The 15,787-nt window shown below is 43.4% G+C and overlaps 1 protein-coding gene across 1 annotated transcript; it reads right to left on the bottom strand.

Moving 5' to 3' along the window:
* Positions 1-255: 255 nt before the first annotated feature.
* NELFB (negative elongation factor complex member B) lies at positions 256-15,011 on the bottom strand. Its single transcript, XM_030535517.1, has 13 exons — positions 14,866-15,011; positions 13,125-13,288; positions 12,828-12,927; positions 11,821-12,051; positions 10,416-10,601; positions 8,723-8,835; positions 8,165-8,267; positions 6,818-6,913; positions 4,755-4,897; positions 2,604-2,710; positions 1,810-1,951; positions 1,127-1,235; positions 256-871 (listed from the first exon to the last, which is right to left on the bottom strand). The coding sequence occupies exons 1-13, from the start codon at positions 14,965-14,967 to the stop codon at positions 734-736; spliced, it is 1,734 nt and encodes a 577-aa protein (XP_030391377.1). The 5' UTR covers positions 14,968-15,011; the 3' UTR covers positions 256-733.
* Positions 15,012-15,787: the final 776 nt, after the last annotated feature.

Genomic DNA, 15,787 nt, shown 5'->3' with positions numbered 1-15,787 from the left:
TATCTGTGTATCTCTCCAGGAGCACCTGGAGGGGGGAAGGGAAAAAGGATTATTTCCCTTTGTTGTGAGACTCAAGGGATTTGGGTCTTGGGGTCCCCAGGGAAGGCTTTTCAGGGGGACCAGAGTGCCCCAAAACACTCTAATTTTTTGGGTGGTGGCAGCAAGTACCAGGTCCAAGCTGGTAGCTAAGCTTGGAGGTTTTCATGCTAACCCCCATATTTTGGACGCTAAGGTCCAAATCTGGGACTAAGGTTATGATAACCATCTCTCAGCTTTAAACACCCAAAGAAGCAAGCTGGGAGCAAAGAGTGAAACTGCTCAGACTTCAAGGGTTTGCTCCCTCTGCCTGATTACACAACCAGGTTTTTACTGCCCCAGAAAATTGTAAGTCTAAAAATGCAAGAAGATACAAAGTTTAAAAACAAGACTTGTCTTTTGAAAAAATAAAAAAAAAATCATAGAAGCTGAGTAGATCCACAAGAAGCCACCTAGCTATCCCTTAGGCCAAGTAAACCTATGTGATACACTGCAAACTGAGCCTTCTAGCCAGCAAGAGACAGTGCTCAAAGACAAACTGCAGTGTCTGACAATGTCCTGTTTCTGCAAAAGGGTCAGTGGCTTTAGGTAAGTTTCCACCATGGCAGCCAGAGACACTTAGCAGTACACTGAAATGCCTCCACTCTGCAGGAGGCAAAGGTTAGTTTCTCTTATCTCAAAGTCCTGCTCATGTGGCTCAGAGTGAGGCTGGGGTGGGTACTGTGGGCAAAGTCAGTTCCATGGATGGAGTTTCAGCCACCTGGGCTGGACTGGGTTTGCGAAGCTCCAGTTTCTCGCTGAGCTGGTTATAAAGATCCTTCACAGCTTCGCCGCTCTGTGGAACGAGCAATGGGAAAACAAACAAAAGAAGAGTCACACTTCATTCTAGCTGGAACACTAAGTACTAGGACTACTGGGAGTGTTTCAACACAGAGGAAAGTGGGAAGAGGAAGTCATGATATAATTAAGTCAATACTCCATACACTCTGAAAACTGCTATCTCAACAGAACACAGGCTCCGGTAAGCAGCTTCAGGGAAAACAGAGTTGCCTTCATCTGCAATTACTTTTCCTTTTGTGACCCTTCTTACCTGCTTGGTAGGTTCCAAAGCCTTCTGGAGTGATTCTAATTTGGCAGGTGCCATTTTGTGATGCAGGTGAAGTAGCAATCTTAGCATGTGTCTATGGACATTCTCTTTTCTGTAAAGAGCAATTGTAAAGTGGTGAGACCAATGTATAGACCACAATGTATAAAACAGAATGTATAAAACACAACCACACTTTAGAAAGTTACACAACAATGTCAGAGCCCTGTCTGGGTGTTCAAACACAGGGAGTTTTGTTTTCAATCATCAAAAATACTTAAGTTGTAAAGGAATTGCTTGCACGCTGCAGGATGTTATGCTTCTATAGGCTTGCCAGGAATTAATACAAGGGTTTAGAACTACTAACACATTATGTGCATTTATAAATTAGAGAGCTGGAGTTAAATATAATGTTTAAAGCAGAAATTTGATCTGTTACTGCACTGTAAGGACGATGTTGCCCCACTGCAACTTCTGTCTCTGAATAACGACTTAGGGTTTGTGTAATTGTTTATAAATCAACACTTGCTATTTCCAGTGATTTTATTTCTACAGAATTGGTTGCAAAATCTAAACATATAAAAAACCACCACAAGAGCTATCATAGCCTTTCCAGCGTGAGCTAAGTGAAAAATAGCTCAGAGAGGTGTGAACTGTCCCATTCATCTTGCAAATATTGTGTCAGTTACCTTGAGCAGGCAGTGAGGAAGAAGCCATCAAAGAGACTGGTACAGAAGTCCTCCAGAGCAAATTCATCAGCTAGCAATGTGAGGTTACCGGTGAGCAGGTGCAGGAAAATATCACCGAAGGCCAGGTCACTGAATGTCTCCACTGCACAACATGAAGAACAGTGACTAACACGCTAGCAAGCATTTGCCTGAAAAGCTTTGCCGTGTTAGCAGAAGGCGAGCCTGCTGAAAAAACCTGATGTGCACTTTGCTGACTGGCCACTGCAGATGGCTGACTACCCGACCCAGGTATAAAGAGAGGTGGGAAAGAACCCATGATGTGGGCTGAGCAGCCATTGAGGAAGAATTCTGGGAGCAGCTAAGCCTGGGCTAGATTTGGTGTTGTTTCACGGCAAGTTCCTTTTGTGGATAAAGTGGCAAGTTCTGATCCACTGCAACTTTTGGGGACTGTTTAGAGCAGGAAGCTACCTGCTCAGAGAGACAATGTATCTTCCAGTAACATTCCAACCAGTCTACAGCTAATCACATTGCCAGTACAGTGTCCTTCATCCAAGCAATTACAAACAAACACTGAAGAACCTTCACAAAACTCCTGCTCGGTAGGAAAACATCACCACTGAACAAGTAAGTAAACTCATGGGACTTGCACAGGCTCACATGGTGAATCACTAGCAGACCTGAAACTAGCAGAATCCAAGAGTTGTCACCACTAACCATACTCGCTTCCATAGCCCTTATTTTCCTCCTTCTAGGCCTTCTATATTTGACAAGTAGGTACAAAACATAAGACTTACCTAGTGCTGGCAGGAGCCTGAGAAAAGCATTCTTGTTCCTCTGTTTAGTTATGTGAAGTATGTAATATAGCCCAACCTCACAGGCTATTCTGTGCTCCTGAAGGAATCTGTTATGGCACAAACAAAGTTTCTTAACCAATAGAACAAGAACCCATTTACCAAAGAGGACCGTACAAAGACAGGGTCCACAGCCTGGAAGCCACAGAGTAGGAAGCAGGGAAATGTCTCAGTAGCTAACCTGAAGTCTCCAATGAAGTGGTGGCTAAGAGAAAGCATTCAGATCTAGGAGAGCTGTCTGCTGCCATGGCCCAAAGAAATAATTATTCAACAAACATGGTTACTTTCCAAAAATCAATACTAACTGAACAGTTCATAAGAAGAAGGAAGCTTCAAGATCAAGCTAAACACAATGGAAAATCTGATTCTAATTCGTTTTAAAGGTTCCCTGCTCAGACACCAATTCTGCTATGAAACAGTTGTGCCTGTGATTCTAACTGAATGTGGTATTCTGGATACTGACATTCAAACAGGGAGAGTACTGGGAATAAGTGTAAGGTCTGAACAAAACGGAGCATACGGAGATCCTTTCTGTCTGCTTTGCAAAGAGAAACCAGAAGAAGTTTATTTTTTAAACCTCCAAATGTTTAGGATTTCAAAGAGAAACTGAAGTCCTCTCATCACATGTACAGTCATCTTATTTCTAGTAGTGCATTTGAAGGTGCTCACTCCCTCGCTCAGTCCAAATGCACCTAAATTCAGTAATACCATGAAAGCAGCCACTGTACACTGCTTGTGACGGACACACAGCAACGCAAAAAAACCTTACTAAATTTGTTTTGCAAAGACTGAACTGAAATGTCAGAGCAAGAAACATTAATGTGATGGTCCACCTCCTTGGGCCAGGCCTATATAAAAATCAACAGTAAGAAATATTGCTCCACACAGGTTGCTTCAATGTTTTCAAATAGAGGAGAAACTGAGAACTTTATGAGAGGATGACACAGACTCTGCTTCCTTGAAAATGAGGGCAAAGCAATATGATGTGCCTAGTTTAAAAACAGTATTGATGATCAGTCATTCACACCTCCCTAACTGTGTTACTGCTGAGCAGCAGCCATGTTTGTTAGTCAAAGAACTATTCTCTTTCTAATCACTATGAAGGCCTGAACTGATCTTTATTCTTCCATGGGTAACAAAAGCTTTAAGTACTATAGCAAATCTCTTGTGCTTTCACTCCAAGGTCTCTTTAACCCCCTTATGCACAATCTGCTTTAAGCAGCAGTAGCTCATGGTTAATTAATTTTGGCAATACGTTACACAGCAAAATTTTCTTTTTAATATCAGCTCTGTCTACAATTGACTCTCCCCAGTAGCGTCCATGTAGAAATAAGTCAGGCCAACGGCACCAAAACAATATTATTCTATTCTCATAGGCCTGATTCAGCATATGCCTAACTTTAAGTACACGAGTAGTCACAGTGACTATAAAGTACCTTGCTGAATCAAGGCCTTAGTGTTTTGTTTCTTGTGCAGTTGCCTTTCAATCTGAGCCCTTGATAAAAATGACACAGTATTTGAACTCTCTGACAGGAAACTTTTAAACTGGGCAGCACCCTCACTGGCTCCACAGCAGCACTGCCTCTCTCATACTTCTTGCCAGAGACCCCTTATGTTCTCTCTATTGACCTATTCAAGATCTGTAGTTTTACTGGTGTCTTTTTAATCAACCGTTCCACTGAATGGAACTGAAGCCTTGAATTAGTTAGGGTTAATTCTTTTCTCTTAATTGTGCCAGGTTGCACAAAATGGGCTTCCTCTGTGGTACAGCTTAGCTACCTAAGACTATGTCTATACTACAAATTATTTCGGTATAACGTACATCACTCAGGGGTATGAATAATTTACATCTCTGAGTGACGCAAGTTACACCAACCTAAGCACCAGTGCGGACAGTGGTATGCCAGCAGCAGAGCTTTTCCCACTGACACAGCTGAGAAAGGAGTTACTGAGCCAATGGGAGTGTTTTCTCCTGTTGGCTTAGAGAGTCTTCACGAGAAGCAATGCAGCTGCGTCACTGTAAATGATGTAGTGTAGACATAGCCTAATACTTTGTTGGAAAAAGGATCTAATGTACGTAGGTTGATGACATACTTGGTGAAAGCTTCGGGAATGGTGCTGGGGTAAGGAATTGGCCCTTTCTCTTCTGATGGCAGTTTCTGATCTACGTTGAACGTGTAGTCGTCCACCACAAAAGACATCAGCATCGGCAAGAACTTGGTGATCAACTCGTGTTCCTTGGGGGGGGGGAAAAGCCATTGCAATATAAAAAAGCCATTCAGCATTTATGTAACTTTCCATTCAAGAATCTCAAAATGTTTAGGTGACATATAATATTCCCATCTTACAGCTAGAAAAACTAAGGTAAACCATTTACCTATGACCACACAGCAAACCCATGGTAGACAGGAACATAAAACACTGGTATCCAGACACCAAGTCCCTGCTCTAACCACTGACCTCTCTTTTCATGTCCTCCAGTAGAATATAAGGAGATAATCAGAAAACTATCCTTCACTTTGTACACAAGAACACTATTGAAGGAATTTTTTTCTGTAACAGAATTACCCCGTGATATACATATCTGGTCTAGAACACCTTATCCTATGTTATTGCAAGTGCTGGACACAGAGGGTCTGGGTAAGGACAGAGTAGTATGCTAATGAGTACAACTCATCTTGTTAAATCCCTGAACCAGTATTAACCATTGCACACTTAGTCATGCTCCCAGGAGGCGTGCCAGGGGAAAGTCACACTCATTTCCTCAATTCCCACCAGGGCCGGCTCCAGCTTTCTCGCCACCCCAAGTGGTGAAGCGGGAGAAAAAAAAAAAGAGAGAGAAAGACGGTCGGCGGCAACTCAATCGCGCTGCTCCATTCTTTGGCGGCAATTCGGTGGCGGGTCCTTTGCTCCCCCTCTTCCTCTTTGGCAGCAGCTTAATTGCCGCTGAAGACTCGGACGTGCTGTCCCTTTCCATTGGCTGCCCCAAGCACCTGCTTCCTTCGCTGGTGCCTGGAGCTGGCCCTGATTCTGACAGCAGTTGAAAATTACTTATTTTGTATCAAATTAAAACAACGGGAAGCGGCAGTGTATGGAAACACAAAGTACATTAAAAATGAAGCAGGTTGTGGAGCTTTCTCCACATAGCACCAACAGGTGAAGAAGGAACCTTTCAAGTACGTTATGTGGTAAGCCAAGGCTTTGTCGAGGGCCATGTAAGTACCTAATCATCTTACTATTTGACTATTCATGCACACACACCTGGGGATGCTGGGACAATTTGTAGAGTCGTGGGCACAGAGAGCCATTGAACCAAACTGTAAACCCTGCATATGATGGAAACCACTTCAAAGCAGGGGGTGCAGCAGCACCCCTAGTTCCAGCACCTATGCAAACACCTATGGAAAACGTACATCACTGAGGTAAACGTGCAGCCAGCCAGCAGTTTATACGGTCAATGCCTCAATCACCCTCCCTGGGGAAGAGCTGCACCACTTTGCAGCACAGAACAGAAACAGCAATGGAGTTTTTGGAGGTTCCTCCCACTGCCCAGTATTGTGGTTAACCTCTCTTCTGTAGACAGCTGAATATAACTTGTCCCAGAGCTACCAAACCTGTTCAGAGTGCAGGCCAGAGGGAAAGTGGGGGGAGGGTCACCTGAGCGATCCAAAATACGCTGTCCAAGGGTTGAATGATACCTCCACAGCATTCCTATCACAACACCAGGGAGGCAGAAGCGCTAGCCACTACATGACAATGCAATGAGCTGCTATTAGAGTTCAGGGCTAGGGCCAGCCCCAGCAATGCTATTTTCACATTCATTCTGATCTACAGTCTCGCCATTTGGGCGGAGATCCCAGGAGTTATGAGCCACTGGTGCTGAATTTGTTAGAAGCAAAACTCAGATATAAAACAGGTACAGCCCAGATGTTCAAGACTACCAAAAAAAGGGGGCGAGGGGGGTTGACAAGAGGACCCACTTGTGTACACTCTCACCCTATTGGTGCATGCAAATGCTAGGTGTCATCTGTACAAACAGGACGTTTCCAAATTTTGCAAGTGCTTATTAGAGGCATTTGGAAAAGGTGACACTGAGGATTTTTTAAGAGAGAGGCAGATGAAGAAATCAGTGAGGAAATACTCTTTGAGAAGCTTACCATTTTAGGCTCCCTGAAGACCTGACTGTCAATCATGTCCCAGGCCCCTTGTCCCAGAGACAGCATCCTTAGCAGTAACAAGAGGTCTGGGCTTTCCTAGAAATTCAAATTTAATAAAAGTTATGTTCTTCCTCAATTCTCTACATGTTGGAGATTTATTTGGAAGTAATTTATATTAAGTGGTTTTCTTGGATTCAGAAGCATTATCCAGAGACGTCAGATCGCAAAAGACTGCAAGGGGCTGTCAATTTCTATTATTTAAATAATGAATTATAGCTCAGAGGGCCACAAACAACCGCAAATGCTACAGAACACACCTCAATGTAATAATTTTATAGTGTACTTGGAGATATTCAGGCCATCTGATCAGACGACTGATTAGAAACCTTTAAAAAACAATTTGACATCATAAAGTACAATATGTGTCAGAATGAAACTATTCGTGTTTGTCAGTAAATATCCAATACTGAGCATGTAAAAATGATATTGGCCTTTTTGTGAGCTTGAAAGAATAAAAAGAAATTATTTAATTTGACAATGAAAAAGCAGCCCAAGGGATGAAATATAGGGAGTGTTTCTATTTAGATCCTTGTATGGTTCCCATCATAGGAGCCGAGTCCTGATCCACTGGGAGCAAAGATTCACATTCTTGTTGCACAGCCCATGAGTACCCCGTTCATACCAGGGAAACTGAGGATCCAACCAGCAGACCGCTTTCTAGGGCTGAACGGCGGTCACTTGCCAGCTGCCATTCCCGATGTAATTCTGCCTCCCTGCCAAGGGATAGTCAGCAGCCGAACGCAGCATTACAGAGAGCAAGTGCCTCACAACATTATTAAGTGTACCATCTTCCTCTCCGTGTGCCTGATGTAAATGCAGAGCAACAACTATAATTTTACATTCAGATGGTTCAATAAAGTGTTCAATAGAGATAACTCTCTCTCTGCTTACACCATTCACTTTACTATATCCCCCTACCACCAGCCCAACAGCACAGGGAGTAAAGAATGCTGTAACTGAAGCAAGAATTTAAGTAGGCAGAAAGCAGTTGCCTGCAAGTATTTAGTAGAGAGTCAGAAATGTTAAGGGGGCACCGTCAACTTGAAAAATCACATTTGTCTGAAAATTGTGTACCTACTATAATTACATAACACCTAAAATTACTACAAATGGAAGAAATCAGGACAAAATGTCTGTTTTTCCTCTTTTTCAGTTTACTTGTGCATTTGATAGCACACAGTTTCATTCCTTCTCCTGTAATGTCAGTCAGTTTCTCCCTTGCTGAAAAATGCAGTCCTGAACCTGAACAGGGCCCATTTGTAATCTGTGCAGGTTTTTCAGACTCACCCTGGGTAAGGTGTCTTGCCCAACCAGCTCTTGCAGATGCCGTATGGTACTCAGAGCTAAGGTGTTAATGGCAAACGGATCACACAAGATCATTGATAAATCCCTGAAGGGAAACAGAACCACAGATGCATTTGATATATACTAACAAACCCTATAGCCCAACCACACACCCGGCCACGGAATACCAAAACCTATGAGGGAAGGAAGACAGGCAGCAAAAACTGTAATGATAAAACTTAATATATTATATCAACTGAAATAGGTTTCTGCCTTAGATCACTAATTAGATGCTTAAAAGTGGCAAGTCCTGCCTGATAAAAAAACAACTCCTCTTTTAACTTTTGTTTTATAGGCCACTGACTAGTTAGAGCCCTGGGACAGGATACTGAGAATAAATCTGTTATCTTGCCGAATGCACTAAGAAAGGCTATGTTTGGCAATGACTGGTTTTGTTACTAGACACTTGTGGAGAATTAACAACTGAAGTAAATCTCAGCCCCTCAGCGATGTTCCCATTATCCAATCAATCCCTCAGTTTGATGAGTCTGAACTGCTCACCCCAATACTTGTTCTTGTCCTTTCTTCACTCCATCCAGGAACCCTTGCAGCTCTCGAGCTCTCTTGTTATCCACAAACTTCTCCCGAATGCAGGCATCTAAGCACCAGGTGAACTGCAAAGAAAGGAAACGTTAACACACTCATGGCAACTCCTCTAAACTAGCATTACAATATATGAATCACCTCAAGGCTTCAGTGTAATACTGTTGGCTTGATATTTAATAAAATACACCTGCATAAGCCTTTCCGACCCTCCCCAACAGTTGTAAAGGAAGCTGCAACATTGGATACACCACACGTCAGTTTTAAGACTCTTGCCGACTTTTCAAAGGCTTCAGATCTAGTGACAAAACAGGTCCTTAATCAGTGAGCCTTTTGCATTAAGCTCCTACAGGTATTCTATTTATGTTCAAATGCCACCATCAGTGCAACAGAACATGGGTTCGTGTAGCAGCATGTGAAGAGAGAAGACAAAGTTTCCAATCCATACAAACAGCATCAACCTCAGACCAGCAGTATCTGCTGCTTGCACAGTTCTGTGAGTGTTGGGAAGTTATAGAGGGGGTCTGACATCAGGAGCAGAGGAAGCCCAAGAGGCATCCAAACACACAAGATCACGCTATGAAGCTGTTGTACAGCAGGTTCAACTGACATCACCTTTTCCTCTCCCACAACAAGCATTGCCTGAAAATTAACATGTACTACGTACCATGTAGTATGTGAATATAGCTCATGGCCCACCCCCATCAATGTGCGATCACATACACGATGGAGTACATGGTAACTGAGGAGGCAGTATCGCTTAGTGGTAAGAACATGGGATTGGAAGTCAGATAACCTAGACTTTATTCCTGGTTCTATCATTGACTTACACTGGAAATTTGGACAAGTCATAACCCCTATGTGTTAGTCTCCCCACCTACATTAAAACCACATATTCCTCATAAGGATGTTGTGGATCTTGATCAATTCATGTTTCTGAAGTGCCTGGAGTCCACCATACAGAAGGTGCTAAATATATTTCTCATCACTGGTATCTTTTCTTCAGAAGCACACACCGCATGAGAAATAAGCTTTGTAAATAAAGTAACCAGGACGTAAGCAGAGAGAGTAGAATGCGACTCTGCATTTATAGTGGATGAATGACTTAATTCACATTACAAATGCCAATGCAGCGCTAAATTAGACAGTAAAACTTCTTATATTTTAATAATTATTAATTTTCTGCTCTTTCTACTTCAAGATCCATAGCATTTCCCAAACTAAACTAATGAAATGCAATCACTTCTGGGCAAAGAGCATCAGTTTGGGCACAGTCCTATGCACAACCGGGAGGGGAAGAAAACTGGCCAAGAACACTGGGGCAAACCAATGGCATGAACTTTGTTTTTGGCAGCATCCACGTAGGTCAGATGATATGCTGTTTTTTAAGACTTCATATCAAGCACCTCAAACACCACGACGAACAATTTATCTACCATACAAAGACAAAGGGCTTTGTTAACACTGCTGGGATTTGAACCTGTCATTCCAAGGACTATAAGAATTTCAGACTTGAGGTTTGAACCATTTTCTATGCCTGGAGATAATATACTCTCTCAGTTATTGACTTTCAAGGCAGCAGGCACAAACGAGAGCTGCTCAGACTGAAAACTCCAAAGTACTATTTGTGCCTGGTCCATCTATTCATTACCTTGTGACAGGGGTCAACAGTACAGATCTCGCTGATGTCCAGGTCATGCAATGACATCAGGAGCTCTGCCCGTAGCGTGCAGTAATGGACATTCCTCGTCCGAAGGAACAACGTTCTTAGGAACTGTAGCACCATGTCATATAGCTTCACATTCTTCCCAATCATCTGTGTCAGCTTCTGAACCACCTAAAGCCCAAATGCAAAAAGACACACTTAGTACCAAAAGCTATTCCTACATGACAGCTTTCAAACTATTTCATTATTTGATCCATCAGTTGTGGAATGCCTGAACTAAAACATACAGCTTTAAAGGACATTTCACACTAGACTTTTTCAGCATTTCAATTCCATTTGTGCTTTAATTGATTTTTGTATAGACTTTTGTAATTGCAAGACCTTCTGTTCCCTTGGCTAAACAATCTGACCTATTATACCAAGTATACCAGTAGGAATTGTTTTTTGTTGTAAATGTGATCTTAGGGTTTTATACTGCCATCTATCACCATAGTTCGAGTGCCCACCATGTAAAATCAAAAGTAATAGCAAAGTCCCTAGAGACTTCATGGAGTCTCTGGTATTTCCCCCTTTTTGGGATAAAAACACTGCTTGGGGCATGGATTTGGGTTTTTTTTTAAACATTTTAATAAAATGTGTATAGTGAGAGTGTCTGAAAGAGCCACCGCAGCACAGACTCTACAAGTACATAGGAAGGCACAATCCTTGTCCTGAATAACTTACAATCGAATTTAAGACAAGTTAACGAGGGTAGTATACAACAGGAGGGAAGAGTGGCTGGGGCGAGGTTTAACATTAAAAAGATCACATTGTCCTATAGGCTAGCTACATGCACAGCTTTTGACGCTTCTTCCCATTTTTTTGTTGTTGAACTATTACTATTTCCTGCAAAAACAAAATAAAAATTGTAACCCCCCCCAAACCCCGATTTAACTGCCAAAGGTGCTTAGATACTATAATGATGGGCATGGTATTAAATCCCAGACTGATAGACAGAACCGGGGAAAAATATTATTGGCTAAACATATTGTTTAGCTATTTAAAGGTTACTTTTTAAAATCTGCTTAAACAAAAGATTAACCTATTACTTCATTCACTGGGTGCTAGTCTAATAAACATAATGTTCAGTATAGTTATACCTGCAACTATTAAATATAAGATTAACCTGTTGATTTAATTAAGACTTGTTTAATGAAGATGAACTAACACTAAATAACTAGCCAAAATATTTACATAGCTTTTCCCAGGTGGTAGCAAAGTTGTGAGGCCAGACGAACACTCAGTTATCTGATGATGCTGGCAGGATAGGAACCCAATATGCTCCCTTTTCAAGACAGAGATTGGAGATTTCCATTCCAAACTTTCCTGTATAAGTTCTCCCTGCTCTTACCTCTCCCTGACGTCTCATTTTCGGAGAGGGACTGAAGAAGTTGTGCAAGACAGAGAGATTACTACTAAAGAGAGTGTTTTCTTTCTCCAGGATGTACTGTTTCAGCAATGGGGACACCTCATCGCCAAACAGAGCTTGGTTATCCTGCCAGATCTGGCGCTTCACCTCCACAGCACATGCTTTGTATAAATCCTTGTCCGCCATCACTAACTTCAGTTTCTTCTCAGGGACCTGTGAACAACAGTGCAGTCTCAGTAAAGAGTTAGGGGTTCACCTACGTAACTGCTAAAATGGTAAGTGGTTGACTACAAGGCAGATCTAAATCACAACCTTGAACTGGCCAGTAACTTCTACAACCAATGCAATTAAAACCCAAGGAAACAGCAGAGACACTTCTTTCATGACCCTATGAATCCAACATCACCCTAGTTTTAAAGTATTTAGCTTCCTAAAGAAAGCATTACATTTTCCTTCAGTTAATTTTGAAAAAAACTTCTTCTCATTAAAAAAGTAGCACAGCATTCTATGGTGATGGTTCAAAACTCTAGTCTACAGCATACAATAGCACTAGTACAGGTTTTGAAGCTATTACATTAAAGATATTGTAGTGCCTTAAATGAAGAGTTGTTTCCTCTTAAGTACTGCTTTCCAGAAATATTGCACCCTTTTAAAATCTAGCTGCATCCTTCAAATACTTGCCATTTAAATCAGTTTTGGAAGAGCCCCCTACCACTGAGCTCAAACTATTTTTGGGAAAGATAGGCGGAACATTCACATTTTAAAAATAGAAGAACAAACGTATCTCTCTAAGTAGAGTGTGCTTTATGAAATATGAAATGCTTTTTGAACTACGTTAAATTAACTGATATGAGAATCAAACAAAGCATAAGACAAATTCTTCTGCCAGTGAATGACAAACTGACTGAAGAATTTGCAAACATGGCATACAGCCCGGCTAACAGCACAGAATGAAAGGGGCTGTAACCAGGAGATACAACAGATTTTACCTTGGGCAGGTGTTTCATGACACACATCACCACAGGCTGTATAGATGGCATCTTGACCAAGGAAAAGCTTTTCTCCAGCAGATCCTCCAGCTTTTTGTATCTGGAAACATGCAAGCAAGAAAAGTTGCTAGGTAAAGTTTTCAAAATTCCTGAGTGACTTAGGGTCCTAAGTACTTAAGACACTTTTGAAAAAGTGACCAAGGCATTTAAGCTTTTTGAAAACTTTATCTGCCATGATTAATTTTGCAATTAATTTCTAATGATGATTAATAATCAGCAGCAAGATCAGTAACACACCTTTCCTCAACCTTTCCTTCTGAGGCAATGGCTGAAACTCTTTCTAACAATTTCTCTCTCAGCTCATCAAATACAGACTGATGAAATTCCAGCCTAGGGGTACCATGGAGGTCCAAGAATGGCAGAGCAGACTGGAGAGAGGGCAGGAGGACTCCATTTTCTGTCTAGCAAAACAAAGACCATATAGAGTTATACATTTGGATTAAACACAAATTCCTTGCTGGCAATAAATAACAAGACAGAGTACTAAAACGACTTATGTTAAGAAAAAGTAAGCACTGGGATAAATTTAAATGGTCATTATTGAGTAAGAAACAATATAACATTTATAAAAAAGTCCTTAGTTATGCTACTAGCACTAGTGTAATATTATTAATGTTAAAAAAACTTAAAAATCTAGTTCAATTTTCATCACTGATGCCATTTGTTCACTTTTTACTCAACCGAGGAAATGAAGAAAGACTAGCAAGTTTCCTTTTCTAGTTCTCATGCAATAGTGCAACACTGGAGTGTGGACACACTAGCACAATAGAGTCCCGGTCCATGCCTCTGACTCCTAGGCATGGGTAGTAAACGGTACAGAGGAAAGTTTATTTGTTTAAAAAATATTGGTCCATTAACATTTATCCATTTGTACACAAAAACATTCACTTTTTTTAAAATTATCCTTAAATCTGGGGCCTGAAGTACCTTACAATGTTTCTCTAATCATTCAAAACTCTACCAGGATTTTTAAAATGGTTGCATTTGGCTAGCTTATGCTAAACTCCATTAACCCAACTTTATAATCTAAATATATAAACTGCCACTGCTGAAATATACCAAAGCTTTGCTAAATGATCAATGCCCCAATCTTAAGAACACTGAAGCATCCTGTAACGACACACGCAATAGTTCCATGAAGTCTTAGAGACGCCATGTAACATACACAGTCAGCTTTCATTTGTATTACAAAAAGTTACACTGCAGAGGTGAAAAGATACTACAGAGCACCAGCGTGTTAAGAGCCAAGAGTAACCAAAGCTTCCTTTTCACATTATATCCTGCATTAAGCTGCAAAAAACAAAACCTGAAAGCTACTCTCACAACTGTCAAATCCTGTTCAATTGGCAGAGAAACTCCCTTCATTTTAAAAGCAGTCTTTAAAGAGTCCCCTTGTGATGAGGGCCTCCAAAGTTTGTCTCAATTATAACTTTAAAAAAAAATCCTGGATCTATTTTAAAATCCTTCATTGAAGTTGTCCCACATCTTGTAAGCAGCTAGGAGCAAATGAGGCTACAATATAATGGGAGGATCATCGAAGGTGTAAAAGTTTAGCCCATGTCAAGCAACAGGGAACAGCACCCAAGCAGAGTCCGGATCAGAAACAATTAGAGGAGGTGTCAGACAATAAGACCTGCAGCAATCGGACACCACCGTGATGGAGGCCATGGCACCTGGAACCCTTTTACTGAGGCGTTATCAGCTCAGACCCAAACAGCCCCGCTCAAAGTCCTGAGACCCAGGCCCCGAGTCCGGGCTGACCCACATGAGACTGACCCGCGTGTGGACGGGGCTCGGCGAGCCGCGCACATGTACCTAAAAGACCCCACCGGGTGGGAGCCTGCCCGAGACCCAGCTGGGCCAGCGGAGAGCTCCGGCCACCCTACCCGCGCCTAGGCAGAGCAACTCCCGCCCCGGGGAGCCGAGCCCCGCCCCGCACCCCGGGACCTTTCCCCCCGCCCGGGGCCGCGCTCCCCACCTGGAACTGCTCGATGGCCTTGAGCGGCTCGGTGCAGTTGGTCAGCGTCTCCTTCAGGTCCTCCCCGTTGGCCACCCCGAGCTCCTGCAGCCCCGCGAACATGGCGCCGGCCTCCGCGGGCCCGGCCCCCGCTCGTTCCCGTCGGGTCGGCCCGGTCCGCCCCCGCTGTCGCCCCCCAGCCCTGGCGGTCCCGCGCTGTTCCCGTCCCCCGCGAAACTGCTCCTCGGCGCGCAGGTTCCGGGCTGCCGCGGGAGCGGCTGGGACCTGGCTCAGCCCTGCCGAAGGGCCTGTGTGGGGCTCTCACGGCCCATTCCCCAGAGAGTTCCCGTGTGCTGCCTGCTCCCCTGCCTGTGGAGACCTATAGCTATACTGCCTGCTCCCCCATAGCCCCCGTGTGCTGCCTGCTCCCCTGGCTATGGAGACCTATAGCTATACTGCCTGCTCCCCTATAGCCCCCGTGTGCTGCCTGCTCCCCTGCCTGTGGAGACCTATAACTATACTGCCTGCTCCCCCATAGCCCCCGTGTGCTGCCTGCTCCCCTGGCTATGGAGACCTATAGCTATACTGCCTGCTCCCCTATAGCCCCCGTGTGCTGCCTGCTCCCCTGCCTATGGAGACCTATAGCTATACTGCCTGCTCCCCTATAGCCCCCGTGTGCTGCCTGCTCCCCTGCCTATGGAGACCTATAGCTATACTGCCTGCTCCCCTATAGCCCCCGTGTGCTGCCTGCTCCCCTGCCTATGGAGACCTATAGCTATACTGCCTGCTCCCCTATAGCATCCGTGTGCTGCCTGCTCCCCTGCCTGTGGAGACCTATAACTATACTGCCTGCTCCCCCATAGCCCCCGTGTGCTGCCTGCTCCCCTGGCTATGGAGACCTATAGCTATACTGCCTGCTCCCCTATAGCCCCCGTGTGCTGCC

Source organism: Gopherus evgoodei, chromosome 16 (assembly GCF_007399415.2).
Source record: "Gopherus evgoodei ecotype Sinaloan lineage chromosome 16, rGopEvg1_v1.p, whole genome shotgun sequence".
NCBI classification, from domain to species: domain Eukaryota; kingdom Metazoa; phylum Chordata; order Testudines; family Testudinidae; genus Gopherus; species Gopherus evgoodei.
This window is presented reverse-complemented; position numbering and strand designations above follow the sequence as displayed.

Coding starts and splice junctions, on each gene's coding strand:
- NELFB (XM_030535517.1), bottom strand. CDS start 14,967: ATGTTCGCGGGGCTGCAGGAGCTCGGGGTGGCCAACGGGGAGGACCTG. Junction 10,602..11,820: donor AAATGAGACGTCAGGGAGAG/GTAAGAGCAGGG, acceptor TTTGGGCTTTAG/GTGGTTCAGAAGCTGACACA. Junction 6,914..8,164: donor GGCAAGACACCTTACCCAGG/GTGAGTCTGAAA, acceptor TTGAATTTCTAG/GAAAGCCCAGACCTCTTGTT.